General features: G+C 42.0%; 1 protein-coding gene across 1 annotated transcript in view; it reads left to right on the forward strand.

Annotated features, from left to right (window-relative positions):
• Window positions 1-7812, forward strand: part of LOC117362928 — a 61557-nt gene extending 53745 nt beyond the window's left edge. The window contains exon 5 of the mRNA XM_033950018.1: window positions 6698-7812. Within this exon, the coding sequence (XP_033805909.1) occupies window positions 6698-7812 (1115 nt within the window). The remainder of the gene's footprint in view (window positions 1-6697) is intronic.
• The last annotated feature ends 8346 nt before the right edge of the window (window positions 7813-16158 follow it).

A 16158-nucleotide genomic window follows, 5' to 3' on the forward strand; every position in this document is an offset into this window, starting at 1 on the left:
ATTCATCTCCTACAAACAATCAGGGAAGCAGGAATCCATGGAAGTCTATTTGGCCAAGTCAAAAGCAGTCAAAACAGCAGTCAGAGAGGCCAAATTCCGAATGGAGGAGAATCTAGCGAAGAACATCAAGAAGGGCGATAAATCCTTCTTCATGTATATTAGTGACAGAAACAGAAACACAGATGGGATAGTACGCCTGAGGAAACCCAACGGGAACTATGTAGAATCGGACTCCGATAAAGCCAAAATCTTATATAAATACTTCTGCTCAGTCTTCACTTGCGAGGCGTCAGGATCCGGCCCTCAGCTGCAGAGAAGGGAAAGCTCGGAAGATCCGTTTCGAAGTTTCGAGTTTACGCCCAGCAGTGTCTACTATGAGCTATCAAAACCCAAGGTGAACAAAACTATGGGACCAGACAAACTACACCCCAGGGTGCTCAGGGAGTTAAGTGACGTTTTGGCGGAACCGTTATCTGCGCTCTTCAATCTTTCCTTAAGTACAGAAAGAGTACCGTTGGACTAGAAAACAGCTAACGTCATTCCACTCCACAAAAAAGGATGCAGGACGGAGGCTGCGAACTACAGACCGGTGAATCTTACATCGATAGTGAGCAAACTTATGGAAACTCTAATCAAACGCCAATTGGATACGATTCTGAACGAGGAGAATCTACGGGATCCCCATCAACATGGATTTACAAAGGGAATGTCCTGCCAATCCAATCTGATCAGCTTCTTTGACTGGGTGACAAGGAAGCTGGATATAGGAGAGTCCCTGGACATCGTGTACTTGGACTTCAGCAAAGCATTTGATAGCGTCCCACACCGCAGGTTATTGAGCAAGATGAGTTCGATGGGATTAGGTGAAACATTAACTGCATGGGTTAAGGACTGGCTTAGAGGTAGACTTCAGAGGGTGGTGGTAAACGGCACCCCCTCCGAAACGACGGAGGTGATCAGTGGAGTGCTGCAGGGTTCGGTCTTGGGCCTGATCCTATTCAACATCTTCGTAAGAGATTTGGCTAAGGGGCTTCGAGGTAAAATTACATTATTCGCCAATGACGCCAAACTATGCAACATAGTAGGCAAGAGCGCAACAGACAAAATCACAGTGCCTGACAAAAGCTCAATACCCGACAGTATGACACATGACCTATTCCTGGTCCAGGACTTGGCAACTAAGTTTCAATGCCAGAGGAAAGAAGAGAACGGGGAGATATGATTGAAACATATAAGTACATCACGGGACGCATCGAGTCAGAAGATGATATCTTCTGGCTCATGGGACCCTCGACCACCAGAGGGCATCCGCTGAAGATCAGGGGAGGGAAGTTTCATGGCGACTCCAGGAAGTACTTCTTCACCGAAAGAGTAGTGGATCATTGGAACAGACTCCCACTCCAGGTGATAAAGGCCAGCAGCGTGACGGATTTTAAGAGAAAATGGGATACTCAAGTGGGATCTTTAAGGGAGTAAATTCAGGGGAGGGGATACTTGGAATGGGCAGACTTGGTGGGCTATAGCCCTTTTCTGCTGCTTTTTTCTATGTTTCTATCCTTATGCTGAGCATTAGATAGGCAAAAAAGTTTCTCACTTCTTTTTTTTTTTTTAATAAATCTTTATTCGTTTTCAAAAATTACAACAAGTGTACAATAATCCATCAGAAATATATTAATTAATCACTTGACAATCTTATTTGTAATCTTCCAAATACATAAATCTAAAAGAATCCCACCCCTCCCTCCCATATACTAATAATTAACAATTATCAATTATTATCATTCATACTCCCACCCTCCCTCTACCTTTTCCTCTTTTAACATTTTTATTAATTTTTTCATATAACAACAAGTGAGTCATAAACTTTCATACAATTATCTTAAAAATACACTTGGAATCTCCATAACATACTTTATATACAACATATCTTATATTATCCTTATTATAATTTTAGACATCATATAAAATTTAATGATTTTATCAGCTATTATTTAATTATGAATCCCTTTCCCTCCCCTTATTTTATTAGTTTCACATAATATAACAACTATTATGATAAGTTATTTATATTTTATGATAAAGAGAATAAAACCTACCCCCCCTCCTTTAACCATTATCTTATTATGGGAAAAAAATTATATCAATCATTACAAAAATCTGTTAATAGTCCCCAAATCTTCTTGAACTTATCGATATATCCTTTTTGTGTTGCAAATGTACGCTCCATCTTATATATATGGCAAACTGAATTCCACCAAAAGTTATAATTTAATCTGTCACAATTCTTCCAGTTGTGTGTAATTTGTTGAACTGCTACTCCAGTCAATATAAATAAAAGTTTATTATTATTTGACGAGATTTGACTCCGAGCTCTCATTGCAGTACCAAACAAAATCGTATCATATGTCAAGGCTACCGGATTTTCTAACATCCTATTTATTTGAGGCCAAATTGATTTCCAAAATAGTAATATAAATGGACAATAAAATAAAAGATGATCTAATGTCCCCACTTCTAGATGACAATGCCAGCATCTATTAGACTTAGAGCTATCAATTCTATGTAAATGAGTAGGGGTCCAAAAAGCTCTATGTAAAATAAAAAACCATGTTTGTCTCATAGAAGCTGACATTGTACATCTTAACCTCCAAGACCAAAGTCACTTCTTTACTAGAGTCGTGCTAACGTCCTTGTCAAAGTAGAGATAAGCTGGAAATTTCCATGAAATTCTCTGATCTGGTCAGAGGGAGTTGCAAATTTATCCAGGTAGGCACATGGTCTAATATTTCCATTGGGTCTACATCTGCCATAACAGTGAAAGGAAAACTATTAGTAGAAATCAAGAAAAGGTACCATGGGCGCTGGATAAATGAGTATAATCTCGAGTACTGGGATGTAGCAATCTCCAGGGATCCACTGGATCTAAGCTCAGACAAAGAGAAAAAAAATCAATCTTCCCCTTTTTCCTTCTGATGACTGGGGAGGAGATGACCTATCCAGAGAGGTATTCAAAACCACATTGAAATCCCCTGCCAAAAATATAGGGATTTGGCCTACATAGGGAGAGCAATGCGGGACAAGCTGCAAGATGAACTGCTGATCTGTCCGATAGGGGCCATATAAATTGCCTAATATCAATTTCTGACCACCCAAGTTCAATTGTAAAATGAGGTAGCACCCTTCAGGTGACTTGGCCAATATCTGCACCTCACACAGAAGAGATTTCTTTAGCACAGTGTCTCTCATACATTTTTAGCTCCAGCACACTAAAAGCAGCAAATGTTTTTCGTGGCACATTATAATTGAAATTCTAAAATTGCAAAACCAACAAAAAAATACCCCCCTTTTATCAAGCCACGTTAGGGTTTTTTAATCACAGGTTGCAGTGATAAAAGCTCTAACGCTCATAGAATTCCTATGGCTGGCGATAAAAAAAACCTAATGTGGCTTGATAAAAAAAGGAAGGGGGGGGTGTAAATTTGAGAGTTATTTAAAATTCTTTAAGCTGTGTATGGGTAATTGTAACAACTGTGAAACTAAAGTAGATAGAATAGAATTGCTAATCAATTCAATAGATGTGCTTGTTTTTGAGTGCAAATTAACTCAAAACGCAGCTTCATAGTGGACAAGCAAACATGCATTTCATCATCCATGATCTGCAGTCGTTCTTTTTTTCAATTTAATTTCTGTCAGAGCTGAAAATCCAAGTTCGTAAAGATAAGAAGATCCAAATGGTAACAAAGCCTTGATTGCTTTGTAGCTCGTTAGGATAACTACTATATAAAAAATAAAACTAAAATTACTTGCTGTTAGTTATATCCTTGAGCACACAGATACTCATAACATTGACAAGACTCTTGCACACATGACATACATATCATGTATTCTAGTGTATACTTATGAAGGGAATTTTAAAAAATTAAGTAAAATTCTGGAATCTTTTGTTGAACACCCAGAATCTCCAGGGCACACTACTGTGCTATGAAAGACACTGCTTTAGCAAAACAGCAGCTCCATCACACCTGCCAGATAAGGAGGCATAATAGACCTGCCCCACCCAGTTCTGCCTGAGTTTGAGGTGTTCTAAGTCAGTGAGTCTTGTTTTTTGCAGGTACACTATTTGTGCCTGTTTTCTGTGTAAGGTCATCAAATATTTTGCCCGTTTAATAGGAGATGTAATCCCTCCTACATTTCAAGAAATCAATCTGTTAGTAACACAAGGGACTCCAAGAATAAACTAATAAATCGGCTTTAAATAGTTTGTGTACTGAGCCCCTTGAGCACAGTCCCCTAGAGGTTCCTTTCAACTCCATTAATGCTGATTTCTATCTACTGTGCACAGTGAACTCATACAACCACAAACTCTGCAATGTTCACCATAACCCATATACTACTCCCCCATCCTACCAAACTCCCCCCAACTCCTCCCCTCCCACCATCCACACCTCTACTTCCCCCCCCCCACCATTATCAACACCTCTATTGCCGGAAATAACTCTGATGACAGAGAAGAGAGCCACATAGGGAGTCACAGGTGTCCCGCACCTTTTCTCTGTTAATACATTGAGGATCTAAACAAAAATGTATGATTTAATCCCTCTTGTTCTTCTGTAGAGATACTGTGACCCCTCATAATACTAAAGCATTTCAGTAAACATAACAGGTTCATATTCAATGAGGCCTGGTGAATTCCAAAATGAAAACCTGAGAAGGCTAGCACCAGTTCAACTATCTACTGAATTTTTCCCTTCACAGCATCTGAAGTAGTGTGAACAGAGGTGAAGGATTTCCAAGAGTTCTCCAAATACATTTTTTAAATGGCTGGATATATGAGCATAAAGTGTATATTTTTTCACAAAGTGCAGCACTTAGTGGGGTAAGTTGCCTCTTCTCCTGTAGAGTGCTTGAGTAATCCTGGAAAATCTTAATAGAAGAGCCTTCATTTTGAAGTTGAAAAGTGTCTTTTTTTTAATACCCTTGCAAAATCTCCATTTTATGGAGATAATTATGGATTTTGATCACCAACTCTCATGAAGTGTGCTGGCCGTCTTGCGGTCTCCCGACACAGTGGGCCTGTTCCAGACAGAGGGGTTCATAACTGTCCGATAGAGCAAATTCACTGCTGAGCCATTTTCCAATAGTGTTGAAAGAAAATGTTGAGGTAGATGTTCTGGCAGGCCCAGGAGATGCAAGTTCGCTCTTCTCGAGCGATATTCTATGTCCTTAGGTTTCTCAGCCTGGCCTGCCACATGTTTCACAAAATCTGTAACCATGCTCGATGACTCTGCCATGCATCAGAAACTCTTGTTCAAGTAATGCTGTTCTGTTGGTAGTTTTGCCAATAAAGACTCTACGGCTGTGAACTATGTCGATAGTTGCTGTAAATGAAGGAAAAGTGCTTTACTCACTGCGGAGGTAAGTTGGTCTAGCTTCTGGTTTGTGCAACCCGAAGTCACAGGTTGTTGTACATCAGCCATCTTATCCTCACTGTTCTGTGATTTTTCTTTCTCTTTCTTGGCAGTACAGCTAGATATCCTGGTCCCCAACATAAAGACAAAGTTGTCCATAAAATAACTAGCAGATCACAGCAAATCCATGTTTTTCCTCCAAGTTTAAGAAGTGATTTAATGTGATTTTCGGTACAGGGCCCTAGAGCAGCATAGACCTATGTCCTGCTTGCTCAAGGCATCACATGGTCTACTCTGTTCAAGTCACTTATAAATTAGCCCTCTTGGGGGAGGGGGAGGGAATTCTAAGACATTTCTATGGGTATAGCGGGCCGCGGCCTGTCCGATCGCTGGCAGGAAGGGTGCCCAATCCCTCCTGCCCGAAGACACACCCTCCCCCCCGACAATATCGATCGCTGGCAGGAGGGTGCCCAATCCCTCCTGCCCGAAGACGCACCCTCCCCCCCCTGGCGCTAACAACCCCCAAACCTCCACCCCACCAAACTAACCTGTTCTTACGGCCAGATGGGTCTTGCCCGTCCAGCCGGCAGGCACGTCTGGTCGAAATGAGGCGGGCCCGTCCCTTTCCGGCCCATCCCGCCGAAGTCTAAGGCCTGATTGGCCCAGGCTCTAGAAGCCTGGACCAATCAGGCCTTAGGCATAGCGGGTCCTCCCATCCCCACTAAGTCTACAGCTGCCTAAAACCGGGACGCACTTTGGAGAATCAGGGCCTTTGTGTTTAGCAAAAAGTAGGTGTAAATGTTCTTTCCATTAAGGAAGGAAAATGGGATTTGCTATACTGCCTTTTATAGTTACAATCAAAGTGGTTTACATGTTATAAATATATAGGTACTTTTTTGTACATGGGGCAGTGGAGTCACCAGGAAGCTGCTGTGGTAATTGAACTCAGTTCCCCAGGTTCTTAGACCATTGTGCTAACCATTAAACTCCTCCTCCACTCTATTAGGCAATTTTTTTAAATGGGAATCTTTGCACATATTTTCCTTTTGAAAACTAATGGCTTGTTATAAAACTATCTTTTAAATGTACTTATTTTAATTTTAGACAATGAATGTTAGTATAATAGAAACACAGTATAGAATGATAGCACCTTACATTGTATTGTCCAGTGTTCTACTAGTGTTTGGTGATAGACTTTCCCTAATAGCTGAGATGAATATTTCTAGATGTTTTGAGACAGAAAAAATATATAATGTCTTAGCAGTATATTTTGATTTTTTTTTCTGCAGTTGAATCTTCTTCAGAGGTGTTACCCAGGCAGCTGTCAACATCAAAGCACAAGCTATCAGGAAGTACCATATCAACATCAACTCTAAAAAGAATCCTTTTCAGTTCAAATATTAGCTCCTGCTCCAGAGCTTTCTCTCCAGTGGAAGAAACACCACCTATTCTGAAAAGATCACCTGACTGCAACAGCAGTGTGAGGACACCTTTTAAAAAACGAAAGACAACTTTGTCCATTGACACAGCTTCGATAACCATGCCTAAACCTCTCCAACCACACTGTCCTACTCAGGAGCTAGAAAACTGGCCTTTGGACACCTCTAGAAATTTCCAGTTAGTTAAAGATGCTGAAGACACTGGGAGCTATAACAATATCAGTGCACCTCAGAATAATTATTGTGGTGATTTGTCCTCGAGAGGCAATGCATGCAGGGATGCATTCCCTTCAGACTGGAGTCCTCCCAGGATTGATTTTTTGTACAGTAAAAGTATGTTGACTTTTCCTGTAAAAGAGTTGAATGATAGCTTATACCATTTTCAGGCAGAGACTGGTATTTTGGAAAGAGAAGAGGATACAAATGAAGGCTCACATGGAACTTTGAAATTGCCAGGAAACCTGGATTTACCAAAAGAAGAGATTATGCTACTGGAACGGAAAAAGCAGAAGGATTGCTCAGAAACAAAGAGTTTTCATAGTCAACTTGAGACAGCTGATGCCACTTATGCAGTAACAGATTATAGATGTTCTTTCCACAGAGAACACCCAGAAGTGTGCAGTGAATGTAAGCATCCCTCTTTCATCAGTGACACAATTTCTGATAACCAGACAGCGTTAGACAACACTTTGGAATATATTCCTGAGCCATATACCCCTTATTCAGGTCAGATGCTCACCTTGGAATTGTCAGATAAATCTGCTCATTACAGGAATCAAAAGCCCAATAATTTAAGCAGGCAGAAGGCTAATAATATCTTGCTAAAGCTGAAAGATCTTATCCTAGCTGTGAAAAAATCAAGAGACGAGCCTTCTCCAAACCATGATGTAAATCTGAATCAGAGACTGCTGCTGCCTTCTGAAGTACGTTCTGCAAATCTGGTTTGTGCTAAGACTTCACTATAATGAAAAGATCAATAGTTGTTAGTGTGCAACTAAAGCTTACTCAATTTTTAAAAGTGCTCTGATTAGTTTGTAGCTGAATTATCTAAAAACAAACTGGTTAGCACTTGTAACTACTGTAATAGCTTGTGTTGAAGCAAAAAATGAAACCTCATTTATCCCAGGACAAACAGACGGCATATTCTTATATGTGGGTGATGTCATCCACAGAGCCCGGTATGGACAGTTCACAAGTGCAGTGTCACTTTAAAACTTGAAGACCGCCCATACCACACATGCACAAATGCCTTCCCATCTGCCACCAACTCGTGGGACCATCAGTTTTCTGCGGAGCTGAGAAGCTGTTTCTTTCAATTTCTCTCAGCGCATGTACTATATGCACCTATTTTAGGCATAGTTTTTCTACATGCTTTTTGTGTAAATCTTCTCTATTAGTACATTTTTGCCTTTCCATTAACCCAGTTTCTATATTTTTCAAAAAAATTTTTATAAATATTTTTATTGAGCAAAAAATGCAAAGGACACAGTCATAAAACCCAGTATACCGTATATAATAAGAGGTTAACATTCCTTTTTTTTGTTTATTTTACTCCCCTCTGCCCCCGTTCCCCCTCCCATGTGAAGCGGAAAGGCTTCCGAGCCACAAGCAAACCTTGCAAGGAGAGAGAGAGAGAGAGAAAAAAAAATCCATAAGACTCATTACAAATTCAACAAAGAACTATGTGCAGCAGGGGTAAAAGAGTTCTAAAATGGTTCCCAAACAGTTTGTAGGCATCTTCCAACCCATGAGTCCATGTCAGTAACTATTCGCTTTTCCAGCGGAAGAAGTTGTATCTTAGCCGCCCTCCACTGCTGCAAAGAAGGAGGAGACACATCCAATCAATGCAATAATATGAGTTGTTTCCCCAACAATACAGCTTTACGCAGGAAGCACCGCGTTCCCTTTGGCACAGGTGCAACCACCTGCCATTGAAAAAACAAGAGTCATGGGGAAGCTATGCAGTGAGCATTCCACAAGGTGGAGATGTGATCCAAGACCCTCCCCAAAAAGACACATATTCTAGGACAAACAAAAAATATGTGACCAGGAGTAGCTCCCAACTGGTGGCACTTAGGGCAACGGGTATCAAGTTGTAGAGAGATCTGCTTTGCCCTGGGAGATGCATGTAAGCGCATAACCATCTTGAAATTAAGCTCCCAAACTACAACAGATAACTTAATTTGGGAGGCTAATTTAAGACATTTTCGGAGGAGATCAGCTGAAATAGAAATACCCAAATCGCGGGACCACTGAAGACCTAGGCGCAAGTAATCAAAGTCAGGAAGTAGCTCTTGTAAAGATTGAAGGTGATAACGCAAAGGAATATGGCCCTGCGCATCTAAGCACAAAGCTTCCTTAAAAAGCTCGAAAGCTTTTCCAGAGAGTGTCGCAGTAGGTAAGGAATAGATATAATGTCGATGTTGCCAATAGGCAAACTGACTGAACATCAGCAAAAGATCGCATCGACATGATGTATATAGAGTAAGTTCTGCTTCCTTCACCGGAGGAAAGAAGCTGATATCATGCCTGGAGAAAATAATGGATTTCCCCAGATAGGCAACAAAGAAGTTGTTCCCAAACTGATCTTGAGCAAGGTGTACAAACTACGCCAAGCCTGATGGATGGGGAGATAAATAAGACATAGACGAAGAGAAGAAGGAAAATATTTCAATGGGGCATGCAGCCAACTACTAAAATGCAGTGGGCCTAGTAACTTCATTTCCGCTGTGGTAAACGAAACACAAGAGATGTCGCAAAACCAATTGTTAATGTGACATAACTGGAATGTTACAATGTAAAGCCTTAAATTCAATAAGCCCAGATCCCCTTTTTCTCTAGGAAGGGCTACTGCATGGTAGGCGAGTCGAGGTTTTTTACCACTCCATAGGAATCCATTCAATAATCTCATGAAAGTTCTATAGGTAGTAGTTGAAAATGAAAGGGACAACTGAAAAAGGTATAACCAATAAGGGAATAGAAGCATATTGTAAAGGGAAATCTTGCTCACTAATGAGAGAAAGAATGCCCGCCAGAGGTGTAATTTTTGCTCCATAAACTACAATTTTTGCCTGCACATTGAGATCATACAACCAGGACAGGTCGCTCGGGATCCAGACCCTCAGATATTTAATGGCCTCCCCACCTAGAGAAACAGGAGATTCCCCACCCAACCGTGAGGTAAACTAGGGTCCAAAGGGAGTATGATAAATTTATGCCTATTAAGTTGGAAACCAGAGTAAAAGGAGAATTCATCAATCGCCCCCAACATCGTCTGCAAAGATGCAACCGGTCGGGTCAAGACCAACAAGAGATCATTTGCAAAAGCTAGGCATAGTTTGACTACCTGTCCCTCCACCACAACCCCTGACACATCTCAGTCTAAGAAAAGGGTACGAAGAAGCAGCTCTAGATAAAGGAAGAATAATAAGGGGGACAACGGGCAGCCTTGCCGAGTACTGCAGTGGATAGGAAAGGAAGAAGAGCAATGCCCATTCACCAAGAGCACAGCCTCAGGTTGAAAATATAATGTTTGTAGAACAGCCCAAAACCACCCCAATACCCCCATGAAGCAAATCGAATAGGTAGTCCCATCGAACCTTGTCAAAGGCCTTCTCTTCATCTAAACTGGCCAGCACTGCTGAAGTGGCACTAGTCTGACACTGAAAAATAGACACCAATACCTTTTGAACATTTATACAGATTACTGACCCCTGACAAAGCCAACCTGTTCAGGACAAATCAAATCCAGTAGAATAGATGAAAGACGATCTGCCATCAGATGAGCCAAGATTTTTTATATCAACATTGAGAAGAGAGATAGGTCAAAAAGACTTAGGGATCAAAGAAATCAGTGCTACATTAAACCCCGCAGGAAACCGGCCCTCCCTGATGACATTATCGAAATGAGAGAGTAAAGGAGCACACAACTGGGGTAAAAGAAGTTTATAAAATTCTGAGGAGAAGCCGTCAGGGCCCAGAGCTGTCACATAGCTCAATGACTTTACAACCTTCTGTAGCTCTTTCGCCATCAGGGGAGCATTCAGCACTGCCAATTGGATAGGAGTGAGTTGAGGCAGGCGAGAATCCTCCAAGTAATCTGTAAATGAAGGACCAGAATAGGCCTGGGGAGCTGCATACATAGCCCTGAAAAAGTTATGAAGCACATCCATAATCTCCTGCGTCCTATGATGAAGCACCCCAGCTGGATCCCAAACTCCCCATATTCATGTAGGACCCTGCCATGAATGAGCAATATGAGCAAGGAGCTGACCAGCTCTATTACCATGTCTGTAAAAGTTGAAACACCTACGAAAGAGGTATTTTTTCATCCTGTCATGAAGCAACACGTTCAAAGCAGATTGAGTGGAGAAATAAGCTTCCTTGGTAACACTAGAAGAGTTGTGAATATAAGCAGACTTTGTTTTACAAAGCTGCTTTTCTAAAGAGATGATGCCCTGAGAGATTCGTCTAGCCCTCAAAGACATGTATTGTAGAATATCACCTCTCAGCACCACTTTGAGGATTTCCCAATAGAGGGTCGGGGTATCCTGATGTTGTGTGTTAAATTGGCTGAACTCCTCCCACTTGTGGAAAAGGTAATCCCAAAAATGTTTGTCCTGGTGCAAATAAGCAGGAAAGCACCAGCGAAAGAGCCAACACATTGTGTAATCTGAAATTACTGTAGGCCCTATTACTGCAGAGGCAACCCGCGAGAAGAGAGAGGACGAGAGCAAAATATAGTCAATCCTCGAAAAGGAACCTTGAGCCCTGGACAAGTGTGGCAGAGGGATTTAATAGTCGCCAAGGATCCACCACATCCAGGGCATCGCATAAAAAGGATATGCCTTTTCCACGCCCCAGGCTAGAACCCTTAGCGGAAGAGGAGCAGTCCAAACAGGAGTCCAGTACAAGGCTGAAATCCCCTGCCAGAATTACGGGCTGGGTAGCGTCATGAGACAAACCGGACTAACTGACGAAAAAAGGCATGCTCATAAGTGTTGGGGGCATAGACAACTAAAAGCAAAAATTCTAAGTAGGGCAATTAGACTTGTAATAACATGTATCTCCCATAGGCATCACTCTGTATCTGTTTGACCTGTTCCAGTAAGCCCTTGCTAATCAAAACAGCCACCCCTTCCTTCTTGCGGGGATTAGAGGAATAAAATACCTGACCAACCCAGGCTGTGGCCAGCTTGGCATGTTCAGCATCTGTTAGTTTGGTTTCCTGCAGACAAGCTATATCTGCAGACTGTCTTTTCAATTGGGAGAGAATCTTGGATCGTTTAATCGAGGATGTGATTCTTGCCACATTCCAGGTGACCAGTTTTAAATTAGTCCCTGCCACCAGAAAGCATAAGAAAAGAAGAAAAAGACAACAGAAAAGATATGCAATATCATCCAGGCTCCAGCCCATACCCAGAGGAACAAAGATGGGTCTGGATCAGTGATGTTGTAAGGTCCACCTCACACAGAAACAGGATAGAACAACAAGATGAATCATGAGACTATGTCCAAGCCAAGACATGATACCATAGTGACCCAGGAGGCCCTCCTCCAGCAATTGCCCAAAAGCCCAGAAATCCTCCCCTTCCACCCCTGCCCTCAATCCATGAAACCCCCCTCCCCAACCCCACCAACAAACAGACCACAAAAAACCCACCCAACACCCCACCACTGTCCTCCCCCACTCTTCCCCCCAAAGTGAAATAAACATTACTGATTCCTCCTCGAGGACTCAGAATGTCAGAGCCATGAACAGATGTGCAGGGTCCCTATGCCCCAACCACTCCCTGGCAAGAGACAAGTAGATGCAAAAAAGAAAATGCTCACCTACTGATACACAACAACCACACAGTAAGTCCTAGCAAGGGTAACAAAATAGGACCAGCAACACCCACTCAAAACCCCCCTCTACCCCCACCGAACAAGCCACCATACTGTCCCTACACCACCACCCCATTCACATACATCACCAGGACCACACAAAGCGCCCCCTTCTGCTACCTAGTGTTAACACACCTGTGTGCCCAGGCAAACACTCACACTTCCCCCACAAACGTACAAAGAAAAGTATGAAGAACTAAAGAAAAATATAATATATCAAACTCCAGTCATTCTCTCAGACATCCCAAACAGGCTCACCAAAAACTCCATACAACCCAATACGCAGATAGATGATATAGTAGAATCAGTAGACAAAAATACATGCTGTCAGAAATAAGTCCACAGGGCAGCGGCCAAACACACACCCAATGAGCCGCACTAAAGGCCAGTTTCTGCAGTGTTCTCCTGCGAAGAAGGAGAACCCAAAGTTCAAGTTGATGATGTAGATGGCTCCTCAGGCAAAGTGTTGATGAAATCTTTGGCTGCTGCCTCCATTTCTAAGGTAAGCCAATTTCCAGGAGCAAAAACCTTAAGAACTACAGGGTACAAAAGCATGAACTGAATTTTGCAATCATGTAGAATGGAGCAAATAGAAGAAAATTGCCGACATTTCTCTAACAGCACCACCGAGTAGTCCTGGAAGAGGCGCACTGGTTCACCCTCAAACTGGAGAGACTTATGCTTAGCCTTGTATTGTTGTAAAAGTGTTGCTTTATGCAGATAGTTGTGCACTTTGGCAATTACCACTCAAGGTCAACGATGGCCCTCCACCTTCCTGCCGAGACGATGGGTGTGCTACAATCTATGAGGGCCGATACCGTCTGGCAGAGGCAAAATGGACTGGAACCAGTGTTCCAATGTGGGGAGAAGGCACACCTCTGAAATGGATTCCGGGAGGCCTACAAACCTGATGTTGTCACAAGGAGAATGGTTCTCAAGATCCTCTAATTTTTCTGCTTGTGTTTGGAGTTGATCCCGAAGTGACTGGAATTCTGTTGGTTGACGTGGTCACATCATCAACTGTCGCCACGCGTGTCTACAGCTCGGTGGTACGGTGAGAAGTCTCAGCCAAGAGAGATTTAAAATTAGCTATTTGGCCTGATAACTGCCCTAATTGAGGCTCCAGCGCTTACACCACTGCAGATGTAAGTTCCGTTATGTGCAAAGGAGACAAGGGTAAGGCAGGTGATTCTAAGGTCACCACCATCTTGCCAACTACTTCCTTCAGCCTCTCTTTCTCACATTCTCTTTTTTACCAGGTTTGCCACTCATATTCCGCTCCGAGCGCAATATAAAGTGGTCCATACACAAAGGTGACCAAATGAACTTCAAAATACTCGATTAGTAAGAACGATGAGGGCAGATGAGGCCCAGGGACCCAGGAGCTCAGCAATGCTCACCACATCAAATGATTCCGTTTTTTTCAAATTTTTATTGAGTTTTTATTTTGGGCCCTCGAGCTCTCTTAAGCTTGTCAGGCCAGAATCATCGAGACTTTTTCATTTTATAATCTACTTGACCTTTTTGAATCATTCAGTCTTTTGACTTCACGTAGATTCTAGTAGATTTAAGCAGTGTTCTCAGTGTCACAGGACTATTTCTCATACTGATCTGCACAGCTGTTGCGTTCAGTGCCTAGGTATTGATCACTGTGATTTTTCCTGCCCACTCTATTTAAAATTACAGAAAAGATCACTAAAAGCCAGAAAATTACAGTTCAAAAAATTTTCGGGTCATCTGTTTCTACATCAGAAATGGCGGGAATCTCCAATGCTGATCCTCAGGATCTGATAACTCTGGTACCAGTGGCATTGACATAATCTATGTCAAAGGTGCTGCCTGCATTGGGGAAACCTCCTAAAAAGGCTAAGAAGCATAAACACACTTTCCCCTCCAGGAACGCTTCAGCATCATCTCAAGCATTTTCACCATTAACGCGCCCTAAGCGCCGATGCATTGATGACAGATCAAAATCTGTACAGTTGGCATCACCTATGAAGTGTGCCTTGATAATGGGGTCACCAGTGTTTCCACACTCAACTAATGCACCTATGATACCAGTGCATGTACCGGTTCTCTGCAGGAACAGCTTTCATGCTTTTGCAGAAAGAGCTAGCTGTGTTGCTGCAGTGACGAATGATACAAAATCCTGCTCAAACGATGCCAGCATCAGCTCATTCTGAGCATTGCCTGGACACTCAGTTAAAGCATGAGCTTCAAGCATCAGCGTCTATGGTTGTCATAAATGGCCGACACACATCATAAACATCTATTGTCGATGTAAATGACTGACGCACATCTTCAGAGTCTATCATAGACACACATCAATGATGCATGTCATTGACGCTCAGATGTCGAGCGTCTACTTCAAGGCTTGCATCTTCATTGAGAGAACGCAGTTCATCTCTTTTTCAATGCTCCTACCAATGTTCATTGAGGCACTCTTGTCGACATTCACCTTAGCATCACCTTTTATCTCCTTGATGCTCCTCTTGACATCATTCTCCACTAACAGAACCTGGTATTGAGGACTATGACTCTGATCTAACTTGGTGCTCTTCTAGTGATTGTCCAGAGTTGCCAGTGAATGAATTATACCAAAATAGACTGGAGGCCTCCATCCAATTTTAGACCTCTGAGCTCTGAACAGATCCTAGGTGAAGGAGAAATTTTGCATGATCTCACTGGGAACCCTATTACCACTGTTAGAAAAGAATAACTGGTTTTGCTTTCTAGATCTCAAAGAAGCATATACCCATGTTCCAATTCTACCTGCCCACAGAAAGTAATAATAATGATAATAATAACTTTATTTGTATATACCGCCATACCACAAACAGTTCTAAGCGGTTTACAAGGGAAGAGACTATACAGACAGCGACTTTACAGAGAACTTTTGAAATTACATTGGCATGCTAAATTTAGTCAGGTTTATCTGGAAGTGTTTTGGAAGTACATCAGGTTTAAGTGGGGTCAGAGAAATTTGTCAAAGAGATAAGTTTTTATTGACTTTCTAAACGTTTGGTACGAAAGTGCATTTGAAATGAAGTTGGTTAAACATTTGCTCCATTTGCCTGCTTGGAATGATAGTGTTCTATCGAGGTATCTCTTGTAGGTGCAGCCCTTTAGGGATGGAAAAACGAACAAATAGGTACTGCGTGTATTAATTGTGCCTGGGAATTTGAATTGGTGAGACAGATAGGATGGGGATGAACATGTCATGGTTTTGAAGCAAAGGCAAGCAAACTTAAAAATGACCCTTGTTTCCACAGGCAGCCAGTGTAGTTTTTTGTATTATGGGCTTACATGGTCTGATTTCTTGAGGCCATAAATGAGACGGACTGCAGCATTTTGGATGACTCAGTTGTTTGATGGTTTTCTTGAGAGATCCTAAGTATATAATATTGCAGTAGTCTAAGGTACTT

Source organism: Geotrypetes seraphini, chromosome 6 (genome assembly GCF_902459505.1).
Source record: "Geotrypetes seraphini chromosome 6, aGeoSer1.1, whole genome shotgun sequence".
Taxonomy (NCBI): domain Eukaryota; kingdom Metazoa; phylum Chordata; class Amphibia; order Gymnophiona; family Dermophiidae; genus Geotrypetes; species Geotrypetes seraphini.